This window comes from Haliotis cracherodii, unplaced genomic scaffold (assembly GCF_022045235.1).
Source record: "Haliotis cracherodii isolate W230 unplaced genomic scaffold, xgHalCrac1.p SCAF_20, whole genome shotgun sequence".
Lineage (NCBI taxonomy): Eukaryota > Metazoa > Mollusca > Gastropoda > Lepetellida > Haliotidae > Haliotis > Haliotis cracherodii.
In genome coordinates this window covers 11,806,112-11,833,179 of record NW_027266276.1, presented here as the reverse complement: position 1 = coordinate 11,833,179, position 27,068 = coordinate 11,806,112, and the positions used below count along the sequence as shown (strand labels likewise).

Sequence of the window (27,068 nt, the reverse complement as noted above, 5' to 3'; positions counted from 1 at the left end):
ATGAGCTTCGATCCACGCATTTGGGATTGATGACATGCTTCAACCAAGTCAGTTAGTCTGACCACCCGATCCCGTTAGTCGCCTGTTACGGCAATCATGGGTTCCTGAAAACCTATTCTACCCCGGATCTTTGAGGGCCCCTGACAATCGGAGTGCAATGACATTCTATCAACCAACACATCGAGTCTGATCAGCCAATCTGGGGCCTGATTCCAACCCGTTACCCCATGGGGGGAGAACATGGACGAGGCACTGAAATGAACATCAAAGGAAAACTTCCGGAAACTCATCAGTACTTTTCAAGTGTTCTCAACTGAAATATCAAATATACACCTTGTCAAAAGTACCGCACCTCCAAATTTGAAGTGTAATTGCACGTTCTTTTCAATGTAGGGATTTTCAAAGGGTATACTGTGTATTGACACATCATCTGCCTGTAGAATGGTAGCCACTTTAACCGCCCGACCTTGTGGGTGTGTTTCCGAGAGCTCTATGCTGTAGAGAAAATCCGGTTTGATGACAGAAAGTGCATGCATCTTTACTGCTATTGTTTTGATAGAAAGTTCTACCAACTTGAAAGTCTGTCTTTGGAACAATTACACCTGAAATGACATAGCGTTCTATCCAAGAAAATCAAAGATGGCACATCATTGGCATGCACCAAACTATCATGACATGTTGGGTTATTGTTGTGTTGAACATTGATCATAATGTAATCAGCCGATTCATTAGAAAACACACATTGACGGGACCCCTAAGGGACTTGCTTAGATCAGGAAGTCCAGTACCAGAGAGGATATGGTCCTTGTACGCCAGGCAAAATGGCTGCCAACTTCAACTTGCACTGTTCTTCATCATCACTATCACACCCACTCCCACACCCACAACAGTGTCCCTCAGCACCATCAGGCATCGACTGAATGCAGCGGGGTTAAGAAATAAAAGACCAATAAGACGTCCACCCCTCTCATCCATCACATGCCGGACTATTCAGCCTGGTGTCAGGCTCAGCACAGTGGAACTTGAGGTCATGGAGGAGGATTCATTGGTCTGACAAGAGTCGTTTTATATTGCACCACACTGATGGCAGGACTCGTGTCTGGAGACAAAGAGGAACATCTTATCATCAGTGCAACATCCAGGAAACAGTGGCATGTGGTGACAGCTAAGTGATGGTGTGGGGTGTTGCTTCTTTGATTATGACCTTGATTTGGTCACTGTACAGGGGACATTAAATGGACAAAGGTACCAAGATAGCATATTGAATGGTTTGGTTGTGCCTCATTTGGACGAACATCCATTTACTACATGTCTTGTCTTCATGGACGACGGGCCAGACCCACCGAGGACGACCTGTGACAAATCTCCAGAACAATGCCATTGAGACTACCAAATGAGTCCAATCGAGTATCTATGTCAGTTTGGACGTAGGGTTTCAGCCAGGGACCTTCCAGTACAGAATCTCCCAGAATTTGCCCAGGCATTGCATCAGCAGTGGCAACACATCCCTAGCTGAGGATCAGGCTTGCAGATGTGATCCGTGCACGGGGTGGCTACACCAGTAGCTGACTTACACTGTTGATCATTTAACTGTGACATGGGTACAATGTTACTAAGACACGTACATGTTGATCTGTCCATCTCATTCCTGACAGGAGGGCACAGGTGGCACAGGTGGCCCAGTCGTCTAAGGCGCCACAATTCGTTGTGCAGAGTTGCTTCCGTTGGGCACGCCAGAAACCTATGATAGTGGGTTCGAATCCCGGTTCGCCCCGATTATGATTCTAGGTTTGTCAGCACCATACCCGTGCTGGTGGGTTTCACCAAAGTGGTAAACGTCTGAGGCCTGCATCACCTCGGGCTTTCCTCCCACATTAAGCTGGCACGCCGCGATACAACTGGAATACTGTTAAAAGCGGCGTTAAACCCGTCTCACTCACTCACTCATTCCTGACAGTTACCATACCTTACTGCAACTATTACAGTCCTTGTAGTCGCTGGTTAATAAAGTTGCTTATTTTCTTTGCAAATGCTCACTCTTTCCTTATGTTCATAAAATAACATTTGACTTCTCATTAAGTAACACTTTTGATTGCTTTTGTTCGCTTTCCAGCTTCTCCCCACCCATCCCTTATCGCAATATCCAAAAATCTTGGTGGTGCAATACTTTTGACGAGGTGTATATGATACATAACACTTTGCAAGGAATACTTGTCCCTCGGTATAGTTGTCATGTAGACCATATCGATGGTCGAGCGTCATCCTGGAGAGCAGAAGGTTGGTTGTTCAATCTCCTGCCTCCTCAGTTGATAAAACCATCTGAGTCATCTTCCCGAGTGCTCTGTGAAGATCCGGGTTAGAATAGGTCTTCACTAACCCATTCTTGCCGTAAAAGGCGACTATACTTGTGAGATGCGACAAACGGGATCGGGTGGTTAGGCTCCTGAATTGGTTGATGCATGTCATCGTATCCCAATTCCGTGGATGGATGCTCATGATATCAATCACTGAATTGTCTGGCTCAGACTCGATTATTTACAGACCATCGTCATATAGTTGGAATGTTGCTGAGTGCGGCTTTAAACATCAAACAAAAACCAACATAAACTTGTACAGAAAATAATCTCCTTCTCATTCAGATGTAACTCATTACATGTGCAGTGTTGGGATGAAATAATATTTACTTGATGAAACAGATTTGGAGCCAGGGAGGTAAGGTTTTAAGTTGAAAGTTATATTTCTTGTTGGCCGGATTCTACATCCGGAACCATGCATGTACGAGCCTGCAACCTTGATACCTGATTGCCGATTGGATTTAATAATATATGTACTAAACATCCTGTTAGCTCACCTCATTCTAAGTTTCAAACCTTCCATGGAACATCCTAACAATAGCGTCTCTGATATCTGCACACTGAATTTTAAGCATAGGGGCCGTGACAGACATTATGATTTTACAATTTTAACCCTTAATTTTGGCTGTTGATGGTCGCTGTCGGCACAGGTGGTGCAGATATTTAATGTAGGTACCCTATCTTTGCACTAAATATTTGGCACCGTCTACTTTCCAAATGCACGGAACCAGTTTCAGATTGGCTGTCACATAAACTCGGATGTGTGTGAAAAATGCTGCAACTGTCACAAACCCTCCCTGAATTGTCGGACAAATTATTTTTATCATCAAAGTAATTTTGTGGTTCTAATTTCGTTTTTTTGTTTTTTGGGTGGTTTTTTTGTTGGTTTTTTTTGGTGGGTTTTTTTTTTTTTTGGGGGGGGGGGGGGGGGGGCGGGTATCGGTCATCCTCTTAAACCAACTAAAAGAAACATAACGCCTAAGGGACAAGTCCCTTTAGATACACATTGTCTAAGCATATTTCAGGATACATCAGTGTCTATTTAGTGCAGTTTTACGGCTTGGGTCCAGTCAAAACAAACACACTATACGAGCAGTGACGAGGCGGTATGATCGTTGATAATGGAGGAATTGTGTATACGTTAGCAACCACCTTAAGAGCAAAATGGAGAGGAAAGATTTACCTAAATGACAGGTAAAATTGTCACATGCTATGTCAAAGAGAGCATATATATGTACATGTAAGAACAAGAAGACATTATCACCCATCAGCGTCAATTATCTGTTAGCTTCCTTTGTAAAGTGTCCACCTTTTGTGATCTTAGTACTCTTCTTGTTCTTACATGTACATATATACGCCATCTGCCTCATAGCATTCTTTCACCTGATGAAGGAGTAAGCATACACTCAGAAACGTTGTGTTCCTCATAATAAAGAAATTGACATCCATAAATTCTCACCCTTATGAATTATATTTGCAGTTACTTATCAATCTCTACTACTTTGTTAAAAAAAATGTTTAAAGTCACAGCAAGGCCACTCATTCGCAACCATCTTCCCGAGGCAAGTGGTTAACTGACTATAAAAGTCCAGTTTCCACCCTTGCGGAACTAGGCTTGTAAAATGTAGTTAAATTTTGGCTGTATACTAACGAGTCTATGTATAGTCCAATCAAAATCGCGCACCGAAATCGAAATCCGGTTCGTAAACTCTCATGCAGATTTCAAGATAGATCTTGATTATCGATCATATCGTCTTGACAGGACGCCGTTATTTTGTTTGAAGCAAATGCAATTGATACGAGAGGTCGAATCTGATTGGTCCACAGGAGAGGTATAGAAGGGACATAACTCGTAATAGCCACTGGTGGCGCTACGATCGAGCCCAGGAATTCCAGCCTAGTTCGGCAAGGGTGGAAACTGGACTTATTTAAAGTCAGTCAACTCTCTTGCCTCGGGAAGATGAATCGCAACATTCTAGGCACAACATAGCTGGACAAAGGGGACCTTCCCTTGGCTAAGCAGTCAACAGTAATCTATGGCTTACTGCGGGGACAGGCTTGGCACGGATGGTTGGTGACCTGCAGGGAGATTATTTTACAACTGCAAACCCTTATTCCCTGAAGTGTAAAGCTGTACCAGACTTTGATACAGGCTAGTGGACATGCTTGCGATAACTCTGTAGACAAAACGGCCTCATGTCAGAACAGTCTCCAAACTCAAAATTCAAGGACACACAAGAAAGTCGAAATGGCCACAAACCTTTAGTCAGAAAGGCCACAAAAATATCACAGCGGCCACAACAAAAAGTCAAAATTGCTAGTAACCTCAATGTAATCTCATCCAGTTCATTTGTTTAAACCAATGTCAACAAATAACTTTGATCTCTGCACTGACCAGTTTGTGTAACCGTTTCGTGACAGCTATAGGGTCAATTGTGTACTTTGTGATAAAAGCATGACACTTGGCACAATTGTAGATATTAACATTTCACATGTTATCAGATATGGGGCCACCAATGAAAATCCCGTATGGCCGCTAAATCCAATATGTCAGCCATGGAGGAATGAAATTCCAGTATATCTCACTTGAACATGACCCACAACATGACCCACAACCTATATATATATATATGGAAAAATGAATATTTTGCAATGTTTTTACCCAACACAACATCTGTAATGTAACTTTGTCATAATAGACTATTTATCTTGATTTATGTAATCTAAAGTGAAAAAATGGGTACTTCTTTCTTCTTCGGCATATCTTAAAGCAAACTTCATTGAGGCCAGTTAACTATACCAATAGTGTGTGAACTTTTAAATTAGCTAATTATTGGAGAAAGAGGATATCAAAGTTCAACTCGATCCAGCACTTTAATATTGTCTTTAATTTTAAACTGCACAAATTCCATATGACATATTTCCATAAATTCTGTGAATATCCACACAATGATTGAATAATATAACACAAACCCCAAGAATAAGTGGTAATGTAATGAACAGTTGCAGCGCAGTTGCAGGATAGTAACTTGTACCATGGCTCGGACAGTTTGAAAAACCGTATGACCTCTATTCCCTTAACACAATCTTCTTACACTCTCTTAGAAACATGTCTTACTTCTTTCATATCTTTAAACTCTCTGCTCCCTTTTCACACTCATTTTTTCCAAATCTATATCTGATCGGGGATGCTTATCGCGGTTGATCAGGTCACGACCTCTGAGACTCCGCACAAGACAATTAACTTTTAAGTCTTAGCTGCAACATTATACTATTGCTGTCACCAACCCCTGGGGAAATAGCCTGAAACGGCCGTTTGCAGCAAGGGGTGGCTGTTTCTTATGTTTTATCTTATAATTATCCTAAAAACATGCACCCATGTACACATACAAACCCTAACAAAGTTCCATTTAGGATTTTCAATGAACTACAAATACCTAAAATTCAGCTCTAACAAGTGTATACTCATTATGTCAATACAATGACAGTAACTTTATACTTAAAGAACAAAAATTGTCTTTTTGAAAATATGCTGCATGTAAATGGTTTGTTTGTCTAGGAACAGTTACATGTGATCAGTGTTGCCACCACATTTGCAAAGCGGTGTACTAATTAATGTGCCACACCTTGCTCTGCTCCCCTCCTCAGACTCTACAACTACATCTGAGAAGCTCTTGGCATGACTTCTGGTAGTGTAGTCCACAAAGGACACATCCTGTTAGGTTGGTACATCACCAATAACACAGGCATTCAGTCTCATTGGCGATGTATCAATCGAACAGGATGTGACGAACATGAGGCACGCAAAGAATTGTTCACGGAGAAAGGCAGACACTGATTTCATTCTTCCTGCTTTTGGCTGTTTTGTACCAACATGTTAAGGGCTGCATTTCAGACTGACCGACGTTGAGGATTGTTGCGTGTCGATTCCCAAATTGGAACAATATGTTCGCCCAGATTCTGTACGTTAAAGAACTTAACCAAACAACCAACAATAGTATACAAACAACAATTGTAATACATAATAAATTAGGTTTACAAATCAATACAAATGACTGCACATCAATTACAATGGCAGTACACAATATAGTGGTCGTCCAATATTCAATGGCAGTATCAAATACAAAGTACGATGTCAGTGTTGAAGCCAAAGGTTCAGTGATAATAATATTTATCTATCCCCAGCAAGCTTCCAAGATAGGCCAAGGCTTGATATCCGGGGTCGTAACCGGATCCTCACACGAAAGCTGGTCTTGATGTAATCAAGTGTGAAATGACAGGCACGCGTCTGCTCCACTTATATAATCTGGGGGCCACAGGTGGCCCAGTCGTCTAAGGGGCCGCGATTCGCTGTGCCGAGTTGCGTCCCTTGGGCACGCCAGAAACCTATGATTGTGGGTTCGAATCCCGGTTCGTCCCGATTATTTTTTTAGGTTTGTCAGCACAATACCCATGCTCGTGGGTTTGAGACCAGCATCACTTCGAGCTTTCCTCCCACATTAAGCTGACAAGCCGTAACATATCCGTAATACTGTTAAAAGCAGCGTTAAACCCAACTCACTCACTTATATAATCTAACTAGTAATACATTGTAATATACTTTTATCCTTATGTTGAAACCTTTCATTGTTTTTTAGTGGTGAGGTGTAAAAGTCAGCGTCAACTTAATACGATGTATAATACTGTATTTCATTTTATTGATCGATGTGATCAATAAAAGTGACAAATGCGCTTAGGAATTGCGCAACACAGGTCGCGAACTAGTCTAGGTTTCTGCTATATCATCCGGGTACTCACGGAAAAACACAATAACAAAGGCAACAACCAGTCCCGGGGAATTGTTTTAGATCAGTGCCCCTTTAATATGACATATTAATTGAGTTTGTTGTCTTTATTTTTGTGTGGCCGTTTTGACTTCGCTTTTTGAGGCCATTCTAACATTAGGCCGTTTTGATCTGTCATCAAAATCGTTTACAGGGAACACCACAGAGATATGGTTGTTGCAGCTTTCCCGTGTACAAGTTCATCAATGTAGTTCTATTGCTTATTTATTCCATAAGGTCTTTCATAATGTGGCTAAAATATTATTTGGAATTTCGCTGGTCCGTTTTGACCAATGAAATTGTTCATTTATATGGCCCGCGGGACAAGGATGTAAATAGCTTCTCGGTTTTTCCTCGGGGCCGAGTTTACTGCGTCTCCAGTATATCCACCCCAAAGACCTTGAAAGGGGGATGGCGGTTGATCTAGACGGTCTGAAAGCGATCGCAAGCCAACTGAACAACTCGTCAAGCTATCGAAAGTCAACCCAAGAGAAGACGCGGCACCCGGAGACTTGCAACGCCTTCAGCAACAGCAGGTACCCTCCTTCGCGGTCAGCATGTGATTGTTTCGCCCAGAACTGCAGAAGGTAACGCCCCTAGAATTTCTCATTATGTACCTAATAACAATCGCAATGCACTAAATTGAAGTCTTACCTATATATGAGCACATTTATTTCTGTTTACAATTGGATAGTAAAATAATGACCACATCTTGTCAATTTAATCGTGATAATGCCCCACCATGCTTGACGAGTTGATCAGGCGCCATCTTGTTAACGTCACCTGATTTCGTATATCCTCCATGACAGTCAAGTTAAAAATAGATGCACAGCATGATCAGTCACCTGACATTACAGACAGGAAGTTTACAAACAGCAGCCGAAACATCATCGGTGCATACGATTGTTCTAATGCAAAATTATCATCAGATCAAGTTTGATTAACATGTGCATTGGTGAAAAAGTAAGTTATGACTTACGTTTTCATTACTTATTGAATACCTTACATCGTGTAAAAGTGGTGAACGCTTTGATGTCTTCAGTGAGCTGGGAAGCGTCTGCTTTGATTACGTCATTAAGCGCGTGGTGACTATTGTTCTGAGGCTCGAAAACAGGTGACATGGATAGGCCTATATAGTACACACATCCCGACGTACCCTATTTTCGAACAGTTAGATTGTATTTCTGATATTTCGACAGATGAGTGTATCAAATTCTGCTTCATATCAGTGTTACAATATCTGGCCCGGCCCGGTTAACGGTGCCCTGCATGAAGCTGTGGCCAGTCCGGATTTTACTGTACTATGCACTTCCGTTAGTAAATGGCTGACTGACGAACCTAGCTCTTTCTCACTCTTTTGCTTTGATGTGGGCTTTACACCCCCACAAGCTATTGAAACATGGTGGCAGCGGAAAAGAACTATCTTACTCACTGTGTGGTTTGTGTTTAACCCTACTTTTCATTGACAAATGACTCTCTGTGCCGAACTAACTCAAATTCACACCGGCGGTTTACCGTGTGTAGAAAAAACCACGTGGATGGAGTGTGTTGCATATTCAAGGATCAAGTGGTAAATACTGATTGAATCTGACTGGATTATTGACATAAACTGTATATGTTATCTTTATCTTACTTGAAACATTTAAATTCAAGTCAATAAAATGAATTCTAACTCTGACATTTGAAAATGTCATCTGACGAATCTACGGAAGATCAGTCTTGTCAAAACATGGCGACTACTGTCAATGATGCGAGTCATATTAGACCGCCTGAACCTCTGAAATTAGGGGATGATCCTGTTAAAAACTGGACATTATGGAAACAAATGTGGGGCCATTACTGTGTAATCACCGGTAAGAGTGATGAAACTTGTAATGTGAATATCTTCAGATCTTACTTAATTTCTACCATGGGAGTAGAAGGACTACAAATCTACAACTCATGTGATCCTTCAGAAACTGACTCTGTAAGGAACATTATTGAGAAGATTGATTCACACATTCTTGGAGAAAGCAATGAGACTTTTGAAAGATACAAGTTTAATACTAGAACTCAGCAACCAAATGAGAATGTTGATACTTATGTAGCAGCTATTAAGCAGCTTGTGAAAACCTGCAACTTTTGTAATTGCCTCAGAGACTCTCTTACTAGGGACAGAATTGTTCTGGGCATATCTGATGCCAATACTCGTAAACGCTTACTGCAGGAGCGCAACCTGACACTTGCAAAATGCATAGACATTTGTCAAGGTCATGAAAACACAGCATCTCAGTTGAAAGTAATAACAGCAGCACAGTCTGGTGAAGTAAACAAAGTCACAAGACAAACACCACACATGTCAAAATATCACAGAGAAAGCAAACACCATAATAACCCCAAACCTGCTTACAGAGGTACACACAACAGTCAAAAGTCAAATACTTACCAGGGACAACAGCCACGACTAAACACCTGCAAGTTTTGTGGTAGAGAACATGTATTTCGCAAAGAACTTTGTCCAGCATGGGGAAAGACCTGTAAGTTATGCAAGAGACAAAACCACTTTAAAATGTTTCACATTCAGGCAGAAACCTGTCCATGGGGTACAAGTCCAAGATGATTGCTCTTACAATACAGATGTATCAGAAGATGGCTATGTTTTTACTCTCTCAGAAATACAGACAGTTGTTAACAAAGTTAACACACCAGATACTTACAGATCTTATCTTAGCGAATATGATTGTTGATGACAAGAAAACAGTGACATTCCAAGTTGACTGTGGCTCAACAGTGAACATTATCCCTGTCAAGTTTGCGAACTGTGCATTACAGGACAGTGAAACACAATTGAGAATGTACAATCGAACTCTCACAAAGCCATTAGGAAAGTGTATCATGAAGATCACCAATCCAGAAAACAAGATGACATATGACATTGAATTTCATGTCACCAAAGAAAACTTGACACCACTTCTTAGCAGGAAATCAGCAGAGCAGATGCAGCTGATCACTGTCAACTACCGCAACTTTCAATAAATCAACAACATCACCACAGATACCATGCTGTCACTTTAATGATGTTTTTGACAAAAGCTTCCAAGGTACTTTTCCAGGAGTAGTTCACCTATATGTGAAGGAAGGTAGTATGCCGTCTCAGTGCCCACCAAGAAAAGTTCCTATCGCTGTGAAGCCCAAGCTGAAGGAAGAACTCGACCGGCTGGTCAAGCTTGGTGTACTGACACCTGTTACTGAACCCACAGAGTGGTGTTCCCAAATATCAGTCCAGGTGAAGAAAACTGGTCAGTTGAGGGTATGTGTTGACCCCAAATCTCTTAATGAAGCTCTCCAACTGGAAAGGGACCCGTTACCGACTATAGAAGATGCACTCCCAGAGATTGCTAAAGCCAGAGTGTTTAGCAAAGTTGATCTAACTCATGGGTACTGGCACTGCGTACTGGATGAAGAGAGCAGTTACCTTACCACGGTTATAACACCTTTTGGGAGGTACCAATGGTTAAGGCTTCCGTTCGGAAAAAAAGTTAGTTCCGAAATATTTCAGAGAATGTTACACAAGAATCTAGAAGGTTTAGAAGGTGTTTTCTGTGTAGCAGATGATGTGCTTGTGCATGGAGAAAATGATGATATCCATGACGCAAACCTCCAGCAATTACCTCAAAGATGCAGTGAGAGAAACATTAGACTGAACAGAGAAAAGTGTGTCTTCAAGACTGATCATGTTGAATTCCTGGGTCATGAAATCACCGCAAATGGACTGAAACCAGACAAAAAGAAAGTTGAAGCAATCCTGGAAATGGAGACTCCGACTGATGTTGAAGCAGTTCGACGCCTTCAAGGAACTGTCAACTATCTCGCTAAGTTTCTCCCAAGATTGTCTGATGTCATGGAACCAATAAGAAGACTCACTCACCAAGAAGTTAGGTGGGAGTGGACTGATGAACAAGAGACAGCTATGACGGAGATCAAGCAACTTCTGACTGTGTTGAGGTACTATGATCCTCTAGAGGAGCTACACATCGAATGTGACGCTTCAATAATGGTCCACAGTTCATGAGCGAAGAGTTCTCATCATTCACAAAAGTATGGGACATTGTACATTGTACCAGTTCTCCTAGACATCCAAAGCAGAATCGGGTGTGAAAGCAGCCAAAACAATGATGAGCAAGTGCAAGAGTTCGAAGATGGATCCCTATCTCTGTTTGTTCGAACTTCAGAATACTCCGACTCAGAACACGGGGACTAGTCAGACCCAGAAGTTGTTCAGTTGAAGGACTGGATCACTAATGCCAATGTCAGGAGAACTGCTGATGCCTGGAAAACACAGTGACTACCTGAATGATCGCAGATAATAGAGAGTGCCCAGAGGAAAAGATCTCAGTCCTACAACAGACATGCGAGAGACCTATCTCCCTTGGAGGTCGGAGATATAGTTCGCATGAAATCCTATCGACTAAGACAGAAAGAGTGGGAGAAAGGAACTGAGAGTAAACGACTTGACGAACGCCCTTATGAAATCGAGGGTGAGAATGGTTCCTACAGAAGAAATAGAGTACACTTGAGAAAATCAAGCGAGACCTATCCTCCTACTCCTTTCCCAAAGTTGATTCCTGCAGTGGAGACCGGTGTAAGACCAGATGTTACACCTGTGACTCAACACTTAACAAATGTGAAGTCACCTGACCCTGTCTCAGTACATGAGACGAGCAGACTTAAATCTCAGGTAATACCTGTACCTGAAGTTCCAGACAACCTGAGACGATCTACCAGACACAGCAAGACGCCTGCCTACCTCAAAGACTTTGAGGTGTCCATGAAGTAGATCAAAGACCTGATGTTCCTGTTCAAATTAACTGTTAATTGATAATTGTGTTCAGCGTTCAAGAATTTGCAAAAGACTGTAACTTGTGTTAATCTTCGGTGAATAAGCTCTTCAGTTAAGAAGTAATAACTCAATAAGTACATTACCTTACATGGTAATCTTAATCATTGTATTAATCACAAGTACAAGTGATGCTTTATTTGCTCCTGTTCTACGTTAAAGTTTTAAAGCTTTTCAAAAAGGGGAGGATGTTACAATATCTGCCACGGCCCGGTTAACGGTGCCCTGCATGGAACTGTGGCCTGTCCGGATTTTACTGTACTATGCACTTCCGTTAGTAAATGGCTGACTGCCGAAACCTAGCTCTTTCTCACTCTCTTGCTTTGATGTGGGCTTTACACCACCACAAGCTATTGAAACAATCAGTTGGTGATGTATTCAACAATAGCATTCAGTTACATTCCGAACGAAAAAAAATCTTCGATAAAAGGCGTGACCTCCATTACCTCGTCTGTAAACTTCTGCTTCACTCGAGTGAAGTCATCAATTGTCAAACACCTGATTGGTTTTGCACTTCAGCAGGGTGTTCATGAATGAACAGACATGCGTTCTCAACACAATTCTTGCAGGTCGGCATTAAAAGTCAAAAAGTAATTCAAAGTTTGAAACCTATTCACACAATATGAATATTTGTCAAATTACAGTGTTCACGCTATTAACTCTTCCCCTTCTTCATGATACAGGCACCAAACTTCAGAATGATGACGGAATGTTCTGACAGGTGTACAGTACAGGTGTTCTGCTGAATACATTACAGGTGACCTATCTTTACATTCTGCACTAATAATTGATATTATAATTATAATTATAATTGTACTCTAACTGCACTTTCTGCCTCTTATTATGTCACGACTTTGTATATGATACATATATGTCATCCAAAACTGGCTCCCACAGGAGATATCACTGCAATGAAAATTGCATCACAATGCTTTGCAGACCATTGTGATGTCATTGGTTACCATGTCACAATCAAAGGACATCACTAATAGCTCTGCTACTGAAACTGAAACATGATAGGAATAGGGTGTGGATATAGGTTTTCATTACAATGATATTTTTGATGTTAAGGTGAGCTTGCACCAGGCTTGTTCTACCATTGTGGTCGCTCTGTGACTGAAATAATACACATGCGACATTAAATTTTAACTCGCTCTACCAGTGTGTGCAACTACCACCCCATTCCAAAATCTGTCATCCTAATGTATGCATGCAGTGTGATAATGCTGTGTCAAAACAACACCTCTGACAGGTTGTCTGGCTCTGAGAAATGCCCCACAAAGGCGGATATCCTTCACAATCCTGAATTTGATACTGTTGTAGAGTATGATGTACACCTTTTCCACAAATGACGTGACACTTGAAGATCCGGGATAGAATAGGTCATCAGCAACCCATGCTTGCCATAAAAGGCGACTATGCTTGTCGTAAGAGGCAACTAATGGGATCGGGTGCTCAGACTCACTGACTTGGTTGATGCAGGTCATCGATCCCAATTGAGTGGATAGATGCTCATGATATCAATCACTGGATTGTCTGATCCAGACTTGATTATTTACAGACCGCCGTCCTGTAGCTGAAATATTGCTGAATGCGGAGTAAAACAACAAACCAACTAAACCAACCAACACAAATGACGTAGTTTATAAAGTGGCCTTTATCAGCTGCTGTGAAAAGGGTCAACTTGACCTGGGTTGGTCAAGTGAGGTTCCATGCTGTTGGGACCGATGCCAAAGTCTAGAGCTGATGCGATTGGACACATTGAATACCCTGGCTACAGTCGGGTTTCAATGATTCAATTCTGTTCCATTGTGCGACGTAGGGTTACATTGATGAATAAACTGACCCATTCTTTTCCCAGTGCAAATTTAGTTATTGTAATAGTTTTTTGCAATAGTTTATCGAGCAATTTGAGATCATTTGCATATTTATAGCATCGTATATACATAATACCAATTTAAATTGATCAGAAGTTTGATTGAACATGATCCACTTTTGTGTAAATTTATGGTCATTGTGTCCATCAGACAAACGAATCTAAGGGTGATTGCTTTCCAGTCGCCTGAGGTTACGTACAATGCATCGGTTATTATTAAAGTGAGTTTTGTTTGAATTTTGAAGTAAATGTTCTGGAACTTTCAGTTGAACCATGTAGGGCTTTTATAATTTTGGCTACTCAGCCTACCTTGTTTTTTGGCTCATGTCATAAGTAGGTCCAATTTAAAGGTCAAGGTCGCAGGATAAGAATTCACACAATTGTTCTGAAAAGACTTTTAAAATGGTTGCATTTTAAGAAATTCAGTAAGGTAAAAGTAACTGTCAGGGAATCAAGGTCATGATCATTAACACACTTATATCCTGGGTTTTTTTTCATTTCAGATTAGGAAATTGGACTTCCTTTGGTCGTGGCCACTTCTGGTGACCAGTCGGAAGGTCACATGGACACTTCTTAGTCTCAAGGTCACTTGCCCATTTCTGATGTTGACATGGCCAGTTCAGACGAGGAACCTGAAGGTCAACTGGTAATGGCAGGTTCAGCTGAGCGTGAGGAGGACCTTGACCTAGTGAGATTAGGTAGAGGTGGGTGTCACTGTTGCCCTCTTTAGTGTCACGATGTTTGTCATTTACGAAATAATTTACCCAGGAACAGTATTTACAATTTTGTTCAAAAGTAACAACTGAAACTAATCAAATCCTAAGAACATTATTAACTATTTCTCTGATCAGGAAATGTGTTACTTCAGTAATCGAGATTGGTGTTGGCAGGACTTGGCTAATATGCTGAACGGCTAAACAAATGCTAAGACTCAGTCACATTTGGTCCTAACCCGGGAAGATTCCGGGGTAGAAAAGGTCTTTAGCAACCCATGCTTGTCGTAAAAGGCGACTAACGGGATCGGGTGGTCAGGCTCGCTGACTTGGTTGATGCATGTCATCGATCCCAATTGCGTGGATCGATGCTCATCATATCAATCACTGGATTGTCTGGTCCAGACTTAATTATTTACAGCCCGCCGTCATGTAGCTGAAATATTGCTGAGTGCGGCGTTAAATAACAACAACAACACATTTGGTCCTGGCAAGTACTTATCTACAAAAAGTGTATGCCAAAGAGTTTAAAAGCATCTTTTCGGAAAAAGACAAAATAAATATGTTCAATCCTTTTAATGGATTTATGTCTCTATAAATATGATAAGGGCATTAAACAATACACTAAAAAAGAGAAAACACCTCTCTGATGCACTGCATCTGATTCAAAGGTTTGTTACCATGGTTACTGATGATTCCTCATTGGTGTTGACAGGTGACCATCCTTCAGGGAACTCCCAGGTTGCCAACACTCTGAACATCATCACAGGACAGGCCGGACAAGGAACACTTGGGAGAGGTGAGCGTTGATGGCTGAAAGATCAAATTCAATTGACAACTAGATCTTGTGGAAGATTCATGTGCAGGTGCTGATGATATAGTTGGAATCGTACAATGGATTATGATTATGATTCTTCTGATTATGGAAAGGGTTTTGTCACTTATGTGTATTAATGTCATCATATTAATTACTTGTTTATCGGGTCCAGATTTGATGATTTACAGACCACAACCATACAGCTGGAATATTGCTGAGTGTGGCTATAAACGGTTTAACAAACAAACAAACAAAAAATAGAAAGGGGGGCTTTTGTTGAAGGGTAAAAGGGACGCAACACTGGCTTCAATCTCATTAAAATCAGATCTTATATGTGAGTGAGTGTGATAAGATATGTGAGTGAGTATCGCTAAACAAAGATCTGAGGACATCCCATTACGGGTCACGTCGGAATGTGTTTTCTAATCATGCAACCTCGAACAAGTTAAGACTGGGTATTCAAAATGTGAATTGAGAACTGTGTCAACATATATTTCAAGCGTAGTCTGAAATGGAAGTGGCCAGGTTGAAATGAGTGACGTATAGCTCGAGAAAGCTGCTTTCTAATTGGCTGATATCGACTTCTTGTTAGTTGTTTCAGTGGTCGGTCGAAGTTCGCGACCAATCAGAGCATTGCTTACCAGATCATGAAAGTGACAGTCGAAATGTAATTTCTAATCATGCAACCTCGAAAACTTTAACTCCGAAAGATAGTTACGGGTTTAACAACTGAATCCATACCATCTAGACTATCTATTAGCCATTCCAGAATGTTCTTTTGTTCAGGTTTCAAATTTGTAATCAAGATTTTGTCAAAATATGTTTCAAAGTGTAGTTGCCAATTTGAAATAAGTGCCGTAAAGCACAAGAAAGCTGCCTTCTGATTGGTCATTCCATTGGTCGGTCTGATGTGACCCTTAATGGGATGTCCTCAGATCTTTGTTTAGCAGTACACCATTGGCAGACATGTATTTCAACATAAAACTCTACCCACCCCTCTCAATGAACTCGTTGTTGCTCTCACTGATGAAGGGAACAACACAAGTCAAGCTGACATTTGTGGACATGGACAGAATCTTAGTCCAACAAAGATTTGATACCGCTAGTGGACAAATCAGAATGCTGCACTTTATAACATACAACTCAAACCATTCAGACTAACACAAAGATGTTTGACACTAGGGGGGGAAACTACATCATGCAATGGTACGATACACATTACTGATCCAAGATACATTACTAATTTAAGCATAAGTGACTCCACCTTCAGTCAAATATTGCACCATAAGTTGTAATTAGCGTTTCAGGTTCACGACTTAAACAAGCCGCTATGAAGATGTGACTACAACTAGCTTTTCCTTTTGAACCTGCTCTGAAATATCTAGTCAAGATATTTTCACTCGTAATATGTATCGTTTCACCCCTATTTAACAGCATTGCATGTATTTTATTGATATGGTAAATACAATCAAAACTATCGATTTTCCTAACTGAACACGATACTATTGATCGAAAACTGATTTAACAATCAATTTATTGGCTTTAAGTGCTTACCAATAGCAATATATCGATATTTTGATTTATCGTGACACCCGACTATGAAATAGCCAATTATGTTGTTTTGCTCTGTTTGTATCCTAATGTTTTCTGTGTGGTAAATGCTTTTCATTGGTTCACAGATACTCTGGATTTACTCACAAACGAAGCGAGGAAGATGTTTATTCCAACTGAAGCTTACAAAGAAGTGAAACGAAAACTGAAGACATTTGGTCATGTGACCATCTGTGGGGCTTCGGGAGAAGGCAAGACAACGATGGCTCTGGTGTTGGGTTCACAGTTTGTACCCAAGGGCTACGAGGTCGTGTTTGTGGACAACCTGGAGAAGTTTGACTTAGACCTCTGTCTGAGTAGACACTCCAGAGTATTTCTCATAGTAGATGACATGTTTGGTACTGTTGGATTATCTGCGAATACTTCACAGGTGAAATCCTTTCTAAACAATCTTCTCCTCCATTTAGAACAAAAGCAGCCAGCAGGGGAACTGCAGCCAGAAGAAGATGACGTAGATAAACCCAGAAAGAAAGTGCAGGGCCAAAGAGAAAGTCAAGCAAAGGATATTCGTGTTATCTTCACGTCGAAGTCATACAACTTCCATGATGGACTTGCAAAACTGCAGTACAACACTTTCAAACTGTTCAAGGGTCAGACAGTAATGGATTTAACTACACAAGATATATACTGGCTTTCTGACACCGAGAAAAGGACAATATTTGAACGACATAGGAATGCTCTTGGTGACTGCTCAATGCAACATTTACCTGATTACAGTGAGCTGGAAATCAATTCAAATATCTTTGGATTCCCTCTTATTTGTAAACTTTGTTTTGAATTTTCATCATTCTACAAAAATGCAAAATCATTTTTCAAGGAACCACTGTTTTATCTTAGGTTAGAACTAAAGCATTTGCTTGAAGAGAGAAACGATCGATCGGCCATTTTGGCTCTGATGCTACTGTGTGAAAACAAATTGGACCTGACCAAGTTAGACAGTGGAGGCGAGGACAGGGAAATGGACAGCCTGGTCAAAACTGTTTTACTGCTGATGTCTGATGCTACACGTGCAGGCATGTACAAAGCAGCTAAAAGTTTGAGAGGAACATTCTTCACAAGAGGAGACACTGTTGGCTTTGCTCATTCTTCAATCTATGATGCTTGTGCCTGTGCCTTGTACAATATCAGTCCAGTCTTTGTTTTGAAGCACTGCAGTGATGATTTTCTGTTTGAAAGACTACAAGGTGATAAGGTTGATGAAACGAAAGTTGACGATCATCTCCATTTGATATATGTCTCAGAGAATTATGATGACCTCTTAACCACAAGGTTTGCACAGTCAATTAAACAAGGACAGTTTTCTAAATCAGTGACACATCCAATTCTCAAACAAGACAGGACAGTTTCTATTTTGCTCAGCAAACTTCAGTGTGTCGGGACAAAACATCTCCATCAGGATTCTATGGAGGAACCGTGGCTTCACAGGAAAGAGAAAGGAAAATATTTTCTGTACTGGGCAGCTCTTGGACATAATGCACATCTAGTCACAGATATAGAACACACAACTGGAGAAGAGTTCACTCAAGGAGAGATCAGTGAGGCAATGGAAGGATGTGCACAAAGCAACAATGTGACAGTATTGAAATGGTTGTTCACGAGGAGTGAAAAACATGACCATCTATTGACACTGAACAGACTTTTGCTGGTAGCAGCTGAAAATGGCAGCTCGGAGACACTTGTATGTCTACTGCAGGAAGGCGCTGATATTAACACAAGTGACAAGAAAATGCAAAACGTCTTTCATCTGGTCTGCAAGTCAGGAATGGAAAAATCCCTCAAAGTCTTGTTAAACTGGAAACCCGGGAATAATGTTATAAACTCTATTGATGTGAATGGCAGGACCCCTGTCATGGTTGCAGCACTAACAGGATCAGAGGGATGTTTTCAGTTACTGAGCAAAGTATCACAAATGGATGTGATAGACAAGTATAGATATGAAATTATTCACCTTGCCTGTCAGGGTGGGAACACAGCTATAGTACAACATGTCCTGTCTCCTTCTAACATCAACAGTAGAGGCAGACACGGATGGACACCAGCTATGAAGGCAGCTGTCAGTGGACATCAAAGTGTGTTTGACCTCCTTGTGTCAAACCAAGCTGACCTCACACTGGTGGATACATTTGGTGATAGTTTGCTTCATCTTGCCTGTCAGGGTGGGAACACAGCTATAGTACAACATCTCCTGTCCCCTTCGAACATCAACAGTAGAGGCAGACACGGATGGACACCAGCTATGAAGGCAGCTGTCTGTGGACATCAAAGTGTGTTTGACCTTCTTGTGTCAAACCAAGCTGACCTCACACTGGTGGATACATTTGGTGGTGATAGTTTGCTTCATCTTGCCTGTCAGGGTGGGAACACAGATATAGTACAACATGTCCTGTCTCCTTCTAACATCAACAGTAGAGGCAGACACGGATGGACACCAGCTATGAAGGCAGCTGAAAGTGGACATCAAAGTGTGTTTGACCTCCTTGTGTCAAACCAAGCTGACCTCACACTGGTGGATACATTTGGTGATAGTTTGCTTCATCTTGCCTGTCAGAGTGGGAACACAGCTATAGTACAACATCTCCTGTCCCCTTCTAACATCAACAGTAGAGGCAGACACGGATGGACACCAGCTATGAAGGCAGCTGTCTGTGGACATCAAAGTGTGTTTGGCCTCCTTGTGTCAAACCAAGCTGACCTCACACTGGTGGATACATTTGGTGATAGTTTGCTTCATCTTGCCTGTCAGGGTGGGAACACAGATATAGTACAACATGTCCTGTCTCCTTCTAACATCAACAGTAGAGGCAGACACGGATGGACACCAGCTATGAAGGCAGCTGAAAGTGGACATCAAAGTTTGTTTGACCTCCTTGTGTCAAACCAAGCTGACCTCACACTGGTGGATACATTTGGTGATAGTTTGCTTCATCTTGCCTGTCAGAGTGGGAACACAGCTATAGTACAACATCTCCTGTCCCCTTCGAACATCAACAGTAGAGGCAGACACGGATGGACACCAGCTATGAAGGCAGCTGTCTGTGGACATCAAAGTGTGTTTGACCTCCTTGTGTCAAACCAAGCTGACCTCACACTGGTGGATACATTTGGTGGTGATAGTTTGCTTCATCTTGCCTGTCAGGGTGGGAACACAGATATAGTACAACATGTCCTGTCTCCTTCTAACATCAACAGTAGAGGGAGCCATGCATTGACACCAGCTATGAAGGCAGCTGTCTGTGGACATCAAAGTGTGTTTGACCTCCTTGTGTCAAACCAAGCTGACCTCACACTGGTGGATACATTTGGTGATAGTTTGCTTCATCTTGCCTGTCAGGGTGGGAACACAGCTATAGTACAACATGTCCTGTCTCCTTCTAACATCAACAGTAGAGGGGAGCATAAAAGGACACCAGCTATGAATGCAGCTGAAAGTGGACATCAAAGTGTGTTTGACCTCCTTGTGTCATACCAAGCTGACCTCACACTGGTGGATACATTTGGTGATAGTTTGCTTCATCTTGCCTGTCGTGGTGGAAACACAGATATAGTACAACATGTCCTGTCCCCTTCTAACATCAACAGTAGAGGGGGGCATGGACGGACACCAGCTATGAAGGCAGCTGTCCATGGACATCAAAGTGTGTTTGACCTCCTTGTGTCAAACCAAGCTGACCTCACACTGGTGGATACATCTGGTGATAGTTTACTTCATCTTGCCTGTCGTGGTGGGAACACAGATATAGTACAACATGTCCTGTCCCCTTCTAACATCAACAGTAGAGGGAGACATGGATGGACACCAGCTATGAAGGCAGCTGTCTGTGGACATCAAAGTGTGTTTGACCTCCTTGTGTCAAACCAAGCTGACCTCACACTGGTGTCTACATCTGGTGATAGTTTACTTCATCTTGCCTGTCAGGGTGGAAACACAGCTATAGTACAACATGTCCTGTCTCCTTCTAACATCAACAGTAGAGAGAGGCATGGATGGACACCAGCTATGAAGGCAGCTGTCTGTGGACATCAAAGTGTGTTTGACCTCCTTGTGTCAAACCAAGCTGACCTCACACTGGTGGATACATTTGGTGATAGTTTGCTTCATCTTGCCTGTCAGGGTGGGAACACAGCTATAGTACAATATCTACTGTCTCCTTCTAACATCAACAGTAGAGGGAGGCATAAAAGGACACCAGCTATGAAGGCAGCTGAAAGTGGACATCAAAGTGTGTTTGACCTCCTTGTGTCAGACCAAGCTGACCTCACACTGGTGGATACATTTGTTGATAGTTTGCTTCATCTTGCCTGTGGTGGTGGGAACACAGATATAGTACAACATGTCCTGTCTCCTTCTAACATCAACAGTAGAGGCAGACACGGATGGACACCAGCTATGAAGGCAGCTGAAAGTGGACATCAAAGTGTGTTTGACCTCCTTGTGTCAAACCAAGCTGACCTCACACTGGTGGATACATTTGGTGATAGTTTGCTTCATCTTGCCTGTCAGAGTGGGAACACAGCTATAGTACAACATCTCCTGTCCCCTTCGAACATCAACAGTAGAGGCAGACACGGATGGACACCAGCTATGAAGGCAGCTGTCTGTGGACATCAAAGTGTGTTTGGCCTCCTTGTGTCAAACCAAGCTGACCTCACACTGGTGGATACATTTGGTGATAGTTTGCTTCATCTTGCCTGTCAGGGTGGGAACACAGATATAGTACAACATGTCCTGTCTCCTTCTAACATCAACAGTAGAGGGAGGCATGGATACACACCTGTGATGAAAGCTGTATTCCATGGACATAAAGATGTGGTTGACCTCCTTGTGCAGCACAAAGCTGACCTCACATTACTAACAGACACTAATGAGGACATTGAATGTGTTGCTGGTATTGGAGGACATGCTACACTAGCCAAGTATCTACAAACTGTCTTTTATCAAAGAGGACAACAAGACTAAAACTAGATAGCTATAAATCACAGATAAGTAGATGCTTTTGTTGCGTCCTGACTATGTCTTTTACATATCAGTATTTGAGTGAGTGAGTAAGGTTTTAACGTTGCTATTAGCAATCATCCAGTAATATCATGGCAGGGGACACCAGAAGTAGGCTTCGCACATTGTACCCAGCTCATTAATATGACAGCATGTTTGTAAACGTTGATATCTAGAAAGATCATTTCAAAGGTGTCAGTACCTGATGATCAAGTGTGTAGTGTTATTATAGTTGGGATATAGTTCACACCTCATCCGTCCGTCCATCGTTTCAGGAGCACAATTCAAAGACCGTTAAAGATTTGTCAGCAAAGATGTGCAGATATATCATCAGATCATACAAGTCCTGAAGTTGTTCCTTTTGCTTTTTAAGAATTTTTTACATTTTTATTTTTCCCTGTATCCATGGAATCAAGTTGGACCTAGTCTCAAAAGGGGGTGGATTTCGTTTCCGGAACAGAACTCACAAACCGTATAATATCTCTCAACAAAACTTTGCAGATAATTCAAACAGATCCGGAAGAGGTGCTTTTTGCTATATCAGCATTTTGGGCATTCTTATTTTTCTATGCTTCAAGGAAAGCAATTTAACTCTGGTCTGGTGTATGTTGTTTTTAGAGCAGAGTTTGAAAATCATGAAACATTCTTAAACAAATCATGCCGGGTTTATCAATCATGTCCTGAAGTGCCTTTATTTTGAAAATTTGAGAAAAATTTCCCCCCTGTTTCCATGGAGACAAATTATGTGTTCGATACTTGGATGGCCAATTGGGCTTATATTAAGGAGCAGGGAGATATGTCACCTTCTGATGACTCTTGTTTTACAAGTGAGTACTGGAAATTCATCTGTATCAGATTTAAAAAGGAGGTGTTACAATAGTTTGCAATCTCATTAAAATCAGATCTTTGTTCTCACTACTGCTAAAGAAAGATCTGAGGACATCCCATTACAGGTCACATCGGAACGACCTTTCATTATCTTTGACCTTCCAATTAATAAGATTGCAATATTTTGTTGAATTTATTGTATTGTTTGACTCATGAATTCTTGAACCCTGTTTGAAACGTATAATATCTATGAATAGTTATGTTTCACTTGGTGGCTGTGTGGAATTGCGATTTATGAAGTGTAGTTAGTACAATAATATAATTGAAACTTTTCATGGATAAGTCCCTTCATTTACCACATTAGGAGAGTCAGCTGTTTGTTGCTGGCATATCTTGTTTTGTCATATATCAGGGTCCTTTATGACATCAGAATTCAAACAAGTACATTAATTAGTTTCAGTAATGAAAAGAAATTATCAGGATTATACAACTGGCACTGTCACCCAGTCTTCCATCATCCAAGTGTGGACTGAAGACACGTCTGTGCTAGAAATACTGGGACCTGACCCGAACTGTGTTCATCATGTCCTGACTGTTTTACTAACTAAGTAGTGCTGTGAGCATTCACTTGTGAATGAAACTTGGCGCAGTGCAAATGTAATTATTTTTATTATTTATCAAGATAATAAGGGAAGTAACCCTTCAAATCAAATTTCTTCCTTCGGTTAACTTCTTCACCCTGCAGACTGAAGGAATTTTAATACTTAAGGTCATACTTGATCACAAATGTTTGACCAATATTAGATTTGAAAAATGTAAATAGCGTAAAACAGACTAAAATGACAGGCGAAATCATCTCCTCAGTGCCGGAATATCAGGTGAAATCATCTCAGTGCCGGAATATCAGGTGAAATCATCTCCTCAGTGCCGGAATATCAGGTGAAATCATCTCCTCAGTGCCGGAATATCGGGTGAAATCATCTCCTCAGTGCCTGATTATCGGGTGAAATCATCTCAGTGCCTGAATTTTCGTTTGGGGGACGATTTCGCCTGTCGCATTTTATATAAATATGAAATACATGTATGCAGATACAATATGATGTTGAGATTACATTATTGATGATGGCATTCAGGTTAAGAATTGAACATTTTAATAATCAATTATTATGTATATCATAGAGATGGAGGTGAAATATTGTGTAAATAATATAGATAAGTTTCTGTTTGGTGCCACAATCATGATTGAGATGTTACTGGTTGTGACTGTTTGTTATAACAATACTCTTTTTGTTGAATGAGTTCATATATATTTTCTAGGGGGCACGGGTGGCCCAGTCGTCTAAGGCGCCGCGATTCACTGTGCAGAGTTGCGCCCTTGGGCACGCCAGAAACCTATGATTGTGGGTTCGAATCCCGGTTCGCCCCAATTATGTTTCTAGGTTTGTCAGCACCATACCCGTGCTCATGGGTTTCACCGAAATGGTAAACGTCTGAGACCTGCATCACTTCGGGCTTTCCTCCCACATTAAGCTGACATGCTGTGATATAACTGGAATACTGTTAAAAGCGGCCATAAACCCAACTCACTCACACTATATGTTTTTGTTTATTGTAACAGACCACATTACATAGTGGAAAACGCATTAGGTTTTGATTTCAACAAATAGGTTAGGGCCTGTTTATGTTCAGAAATATGTATATAATCTGTTCCCCAAAGTGCTTGAGGAATAATTTATCTCCAGTTCTTACTGTAACGGGGATGAAACCTGTCATTTTTATATTTGTATGGATCAGATTTGATTTGATTTATAGGTATGTGGGTGTTGTTCAACAGACAGCAGCTTGTATGCTGTGTTGTAAATAGTTGTCTGTCTATCCCTATAACAGGTATATAAGGGTCATAGCTTGATCAGGTCATAGGGCTAGTTCATTCTACTTTTAAGGGCAGTCAGGTTTTTCCATTAAAGTGTCATTGGTTTACTGTCTTTATCGAAGGACTTCAGCCTAGTTCTTTGCTTTGATTGGTGGATTTGAATATCTGTGTCACCAGGCATCTTAACAACTGTCACCATTTGTCACAATCATTTCATTGCCCCACAGTACAGATCAGGTCTCACGTTAATATTACTTACTAAACTTCGTCTTGTGTCTAAAAGTATATTAATCTTCCTTATTGTATTAAATTACGTTTGGTAATCTAATATGTGTGAATTTGTAAATAGTGAGGGATTTGATGAGCCTGAATGTGTCTGTGGATCTGTGATATGTTGGATCTCCTAGTAATGGCTGTGTACTCAAATTATATGCATATTGTAACCTTTATCTGTATGATTATCCCATGTGTAATAATCAGGAAAATTGTAAATATGGACATATTTAGAAAATGTATACATTGTCTGCATTGTGTATTTATCATCAAGTCATTGTTTGACAGTATATGAATGTTTTTTATCATGTTTGTGTGTTTATTTTTTGTTCAACTCTGCACTCAGCAATATTCCAGTTCTATGACCGGGGTCTGTAAATAATCAAGTCTGGGCCAAACAGACCAGTGATTGATATCATGAGCATCGATCTATACAACTGGGATACGATGACATGCATCCACTCGACCTATGCAACTGGGATATGATGACATGCATCCACTCGATCTACACAACTTGGATACGATGACATGCATCCACTCGATCTACACAACTGGGAGACGATGACATGCATCCACTAAGTCAACAAGCCTGACCACCCGATCCGTCAGTCGCCTCTTACAGCAAACATGTTAGGTGAAGACCTATTCGGGATCTTCACAGGCTTGTCTATCATGTAGGCTACTGCATGTCCATCGGAATGCTTGTGTGTGCGTGCGGCCTAATTATACCTACATATATGTTTGGTTGACTGTCAGTAATGTTCAGCAAGCATGTAATATATAGCTGTTTGTTGAATGAATTGCTGTGGTGAACTTGTTATGCTGCCTATCATATCTTTAATACAGGCATCCAAATCTCTTTAATCAGGATTTTGTTTTTGTGTAGGCGGGCAGGAATAAGTGCAAGAACATTTCCATGCCGACAACTGCTTCATGACATTGACATTTTTTCGATTTTGATGCCTTTGGAAAAGGGTGGGGTTAGGTGTCTTTTGTGTAGCACAACTTGAAAACCGTGAGAGAATTTTCATCCAAACTTGGTACATGTATTAACCAAGGGCTTAAGTGATGCCTTTTGCTATTTAGGAATTTTAACAAAAATCAATTTTTCCCGTATCTGTGTTAAACTGCAGCATGGTGTCTCTGGCTAGCGTAAGTCTTAACTAGTACAAACAGCCACACACACACATGCATGCAGGTTGCTCTTGACAGGGACCTTAAACCCCATTTCACCTCATCTCACTTGTTTATTTTAATAGTATATTTCATGTATGAACATTTTTGACACATTTTTATCTTACATTTACATTAGTTGTCATAAGTCCTAAAATGCAATTTTAAATTAAAAAGTACGGACAAAATCTCATTTATATGAACAACCCTCACAGTGATTCCGGTTTAGGGCTGATCCCATGCAACCTGTGCTTTGCCCTTACGAGGCGGCCAATGGGGTAGCCTTGTGGTTGAAGCGTTCATTTGTCAGGCTGCAGAGAGCAGAAGGTCTGGTGTTCGATCCCCGGGCGCATCATTCTCAAAGACGTTGAAAGGTGATACTTTTTGTTACCCTGCCTCGTGATCGGCATTAAGGGGCTAAAGCAAAGAATGGTCCGCTCGGAGTCAGTATACTGTCTGAGTGGGGTATGTTTAACTTCTGCATACACACACACACACACAAGCACGCACACACGCACACACACACACACATTCGCGTCACTATAAAAGTGCAATAATCTTGGACATGACGTTAAAACCCATTTCACCTCACTTCACGCTTAAGTCCCAGGTTCAATGTTTGAAGCCCATTTCTGGATACCCCCATCGTGATATTGCTGGAATATTGCTAAACGGGGTGTAAAACCGTACTCACCCGTACAAAACGACTGTAGATGATTCCGTGACCTGGTTGATTGTGTGTCATCGAACCCCCAGGGCGTGGGGAGTTGCTCATAATATCAGTCACTGGTTTCCCTGGTTCAGACTCGATTTGTTACACACCTATGCAGCGTTAAATCATCTTGTCGGTGTTAGCTG

At 41.2% G+C, this 27,068-nt stretch overlaps 1 protein-coding gene across 1 annotated transcript; it reads left to right on the top strand.

The window, feature by feature from the left end:
* Positions 1 to 7,384: 7,384 nt before the first annotated feature.
* On the top strand, positions 7,385 to 25,345 carry LOC139470320 (serine/threonine-protein phosphatase 6 regulatory ankyrin repeat subunit B-like). The gene is made up of 5 exons (XM_071252690.1): positions 7,385 to 7,764; positions 12,737 to 12,810; positions 14,433 to 14,633; positions 15,358 to 15,441; positions 17,139 to 25,345. Exons 3-5 carry the CDS (start codon positions 14,540 to 14,542, stop codon positions 22,025 to 22,027), a joined length of 5,067 nt encoding a protein of 1,688 aa, XP_071108791.1. The 5' UTR covers positions 7,385 to 7,764; positions 12,737 to 12,810; positions 14,433 to 14,539; the 3' UTR covers positions 22,028 to 25,345.
* The last annotated feature ends 1,723 nt before the right edge of the window (positions 25,346 to 27,068 follow it).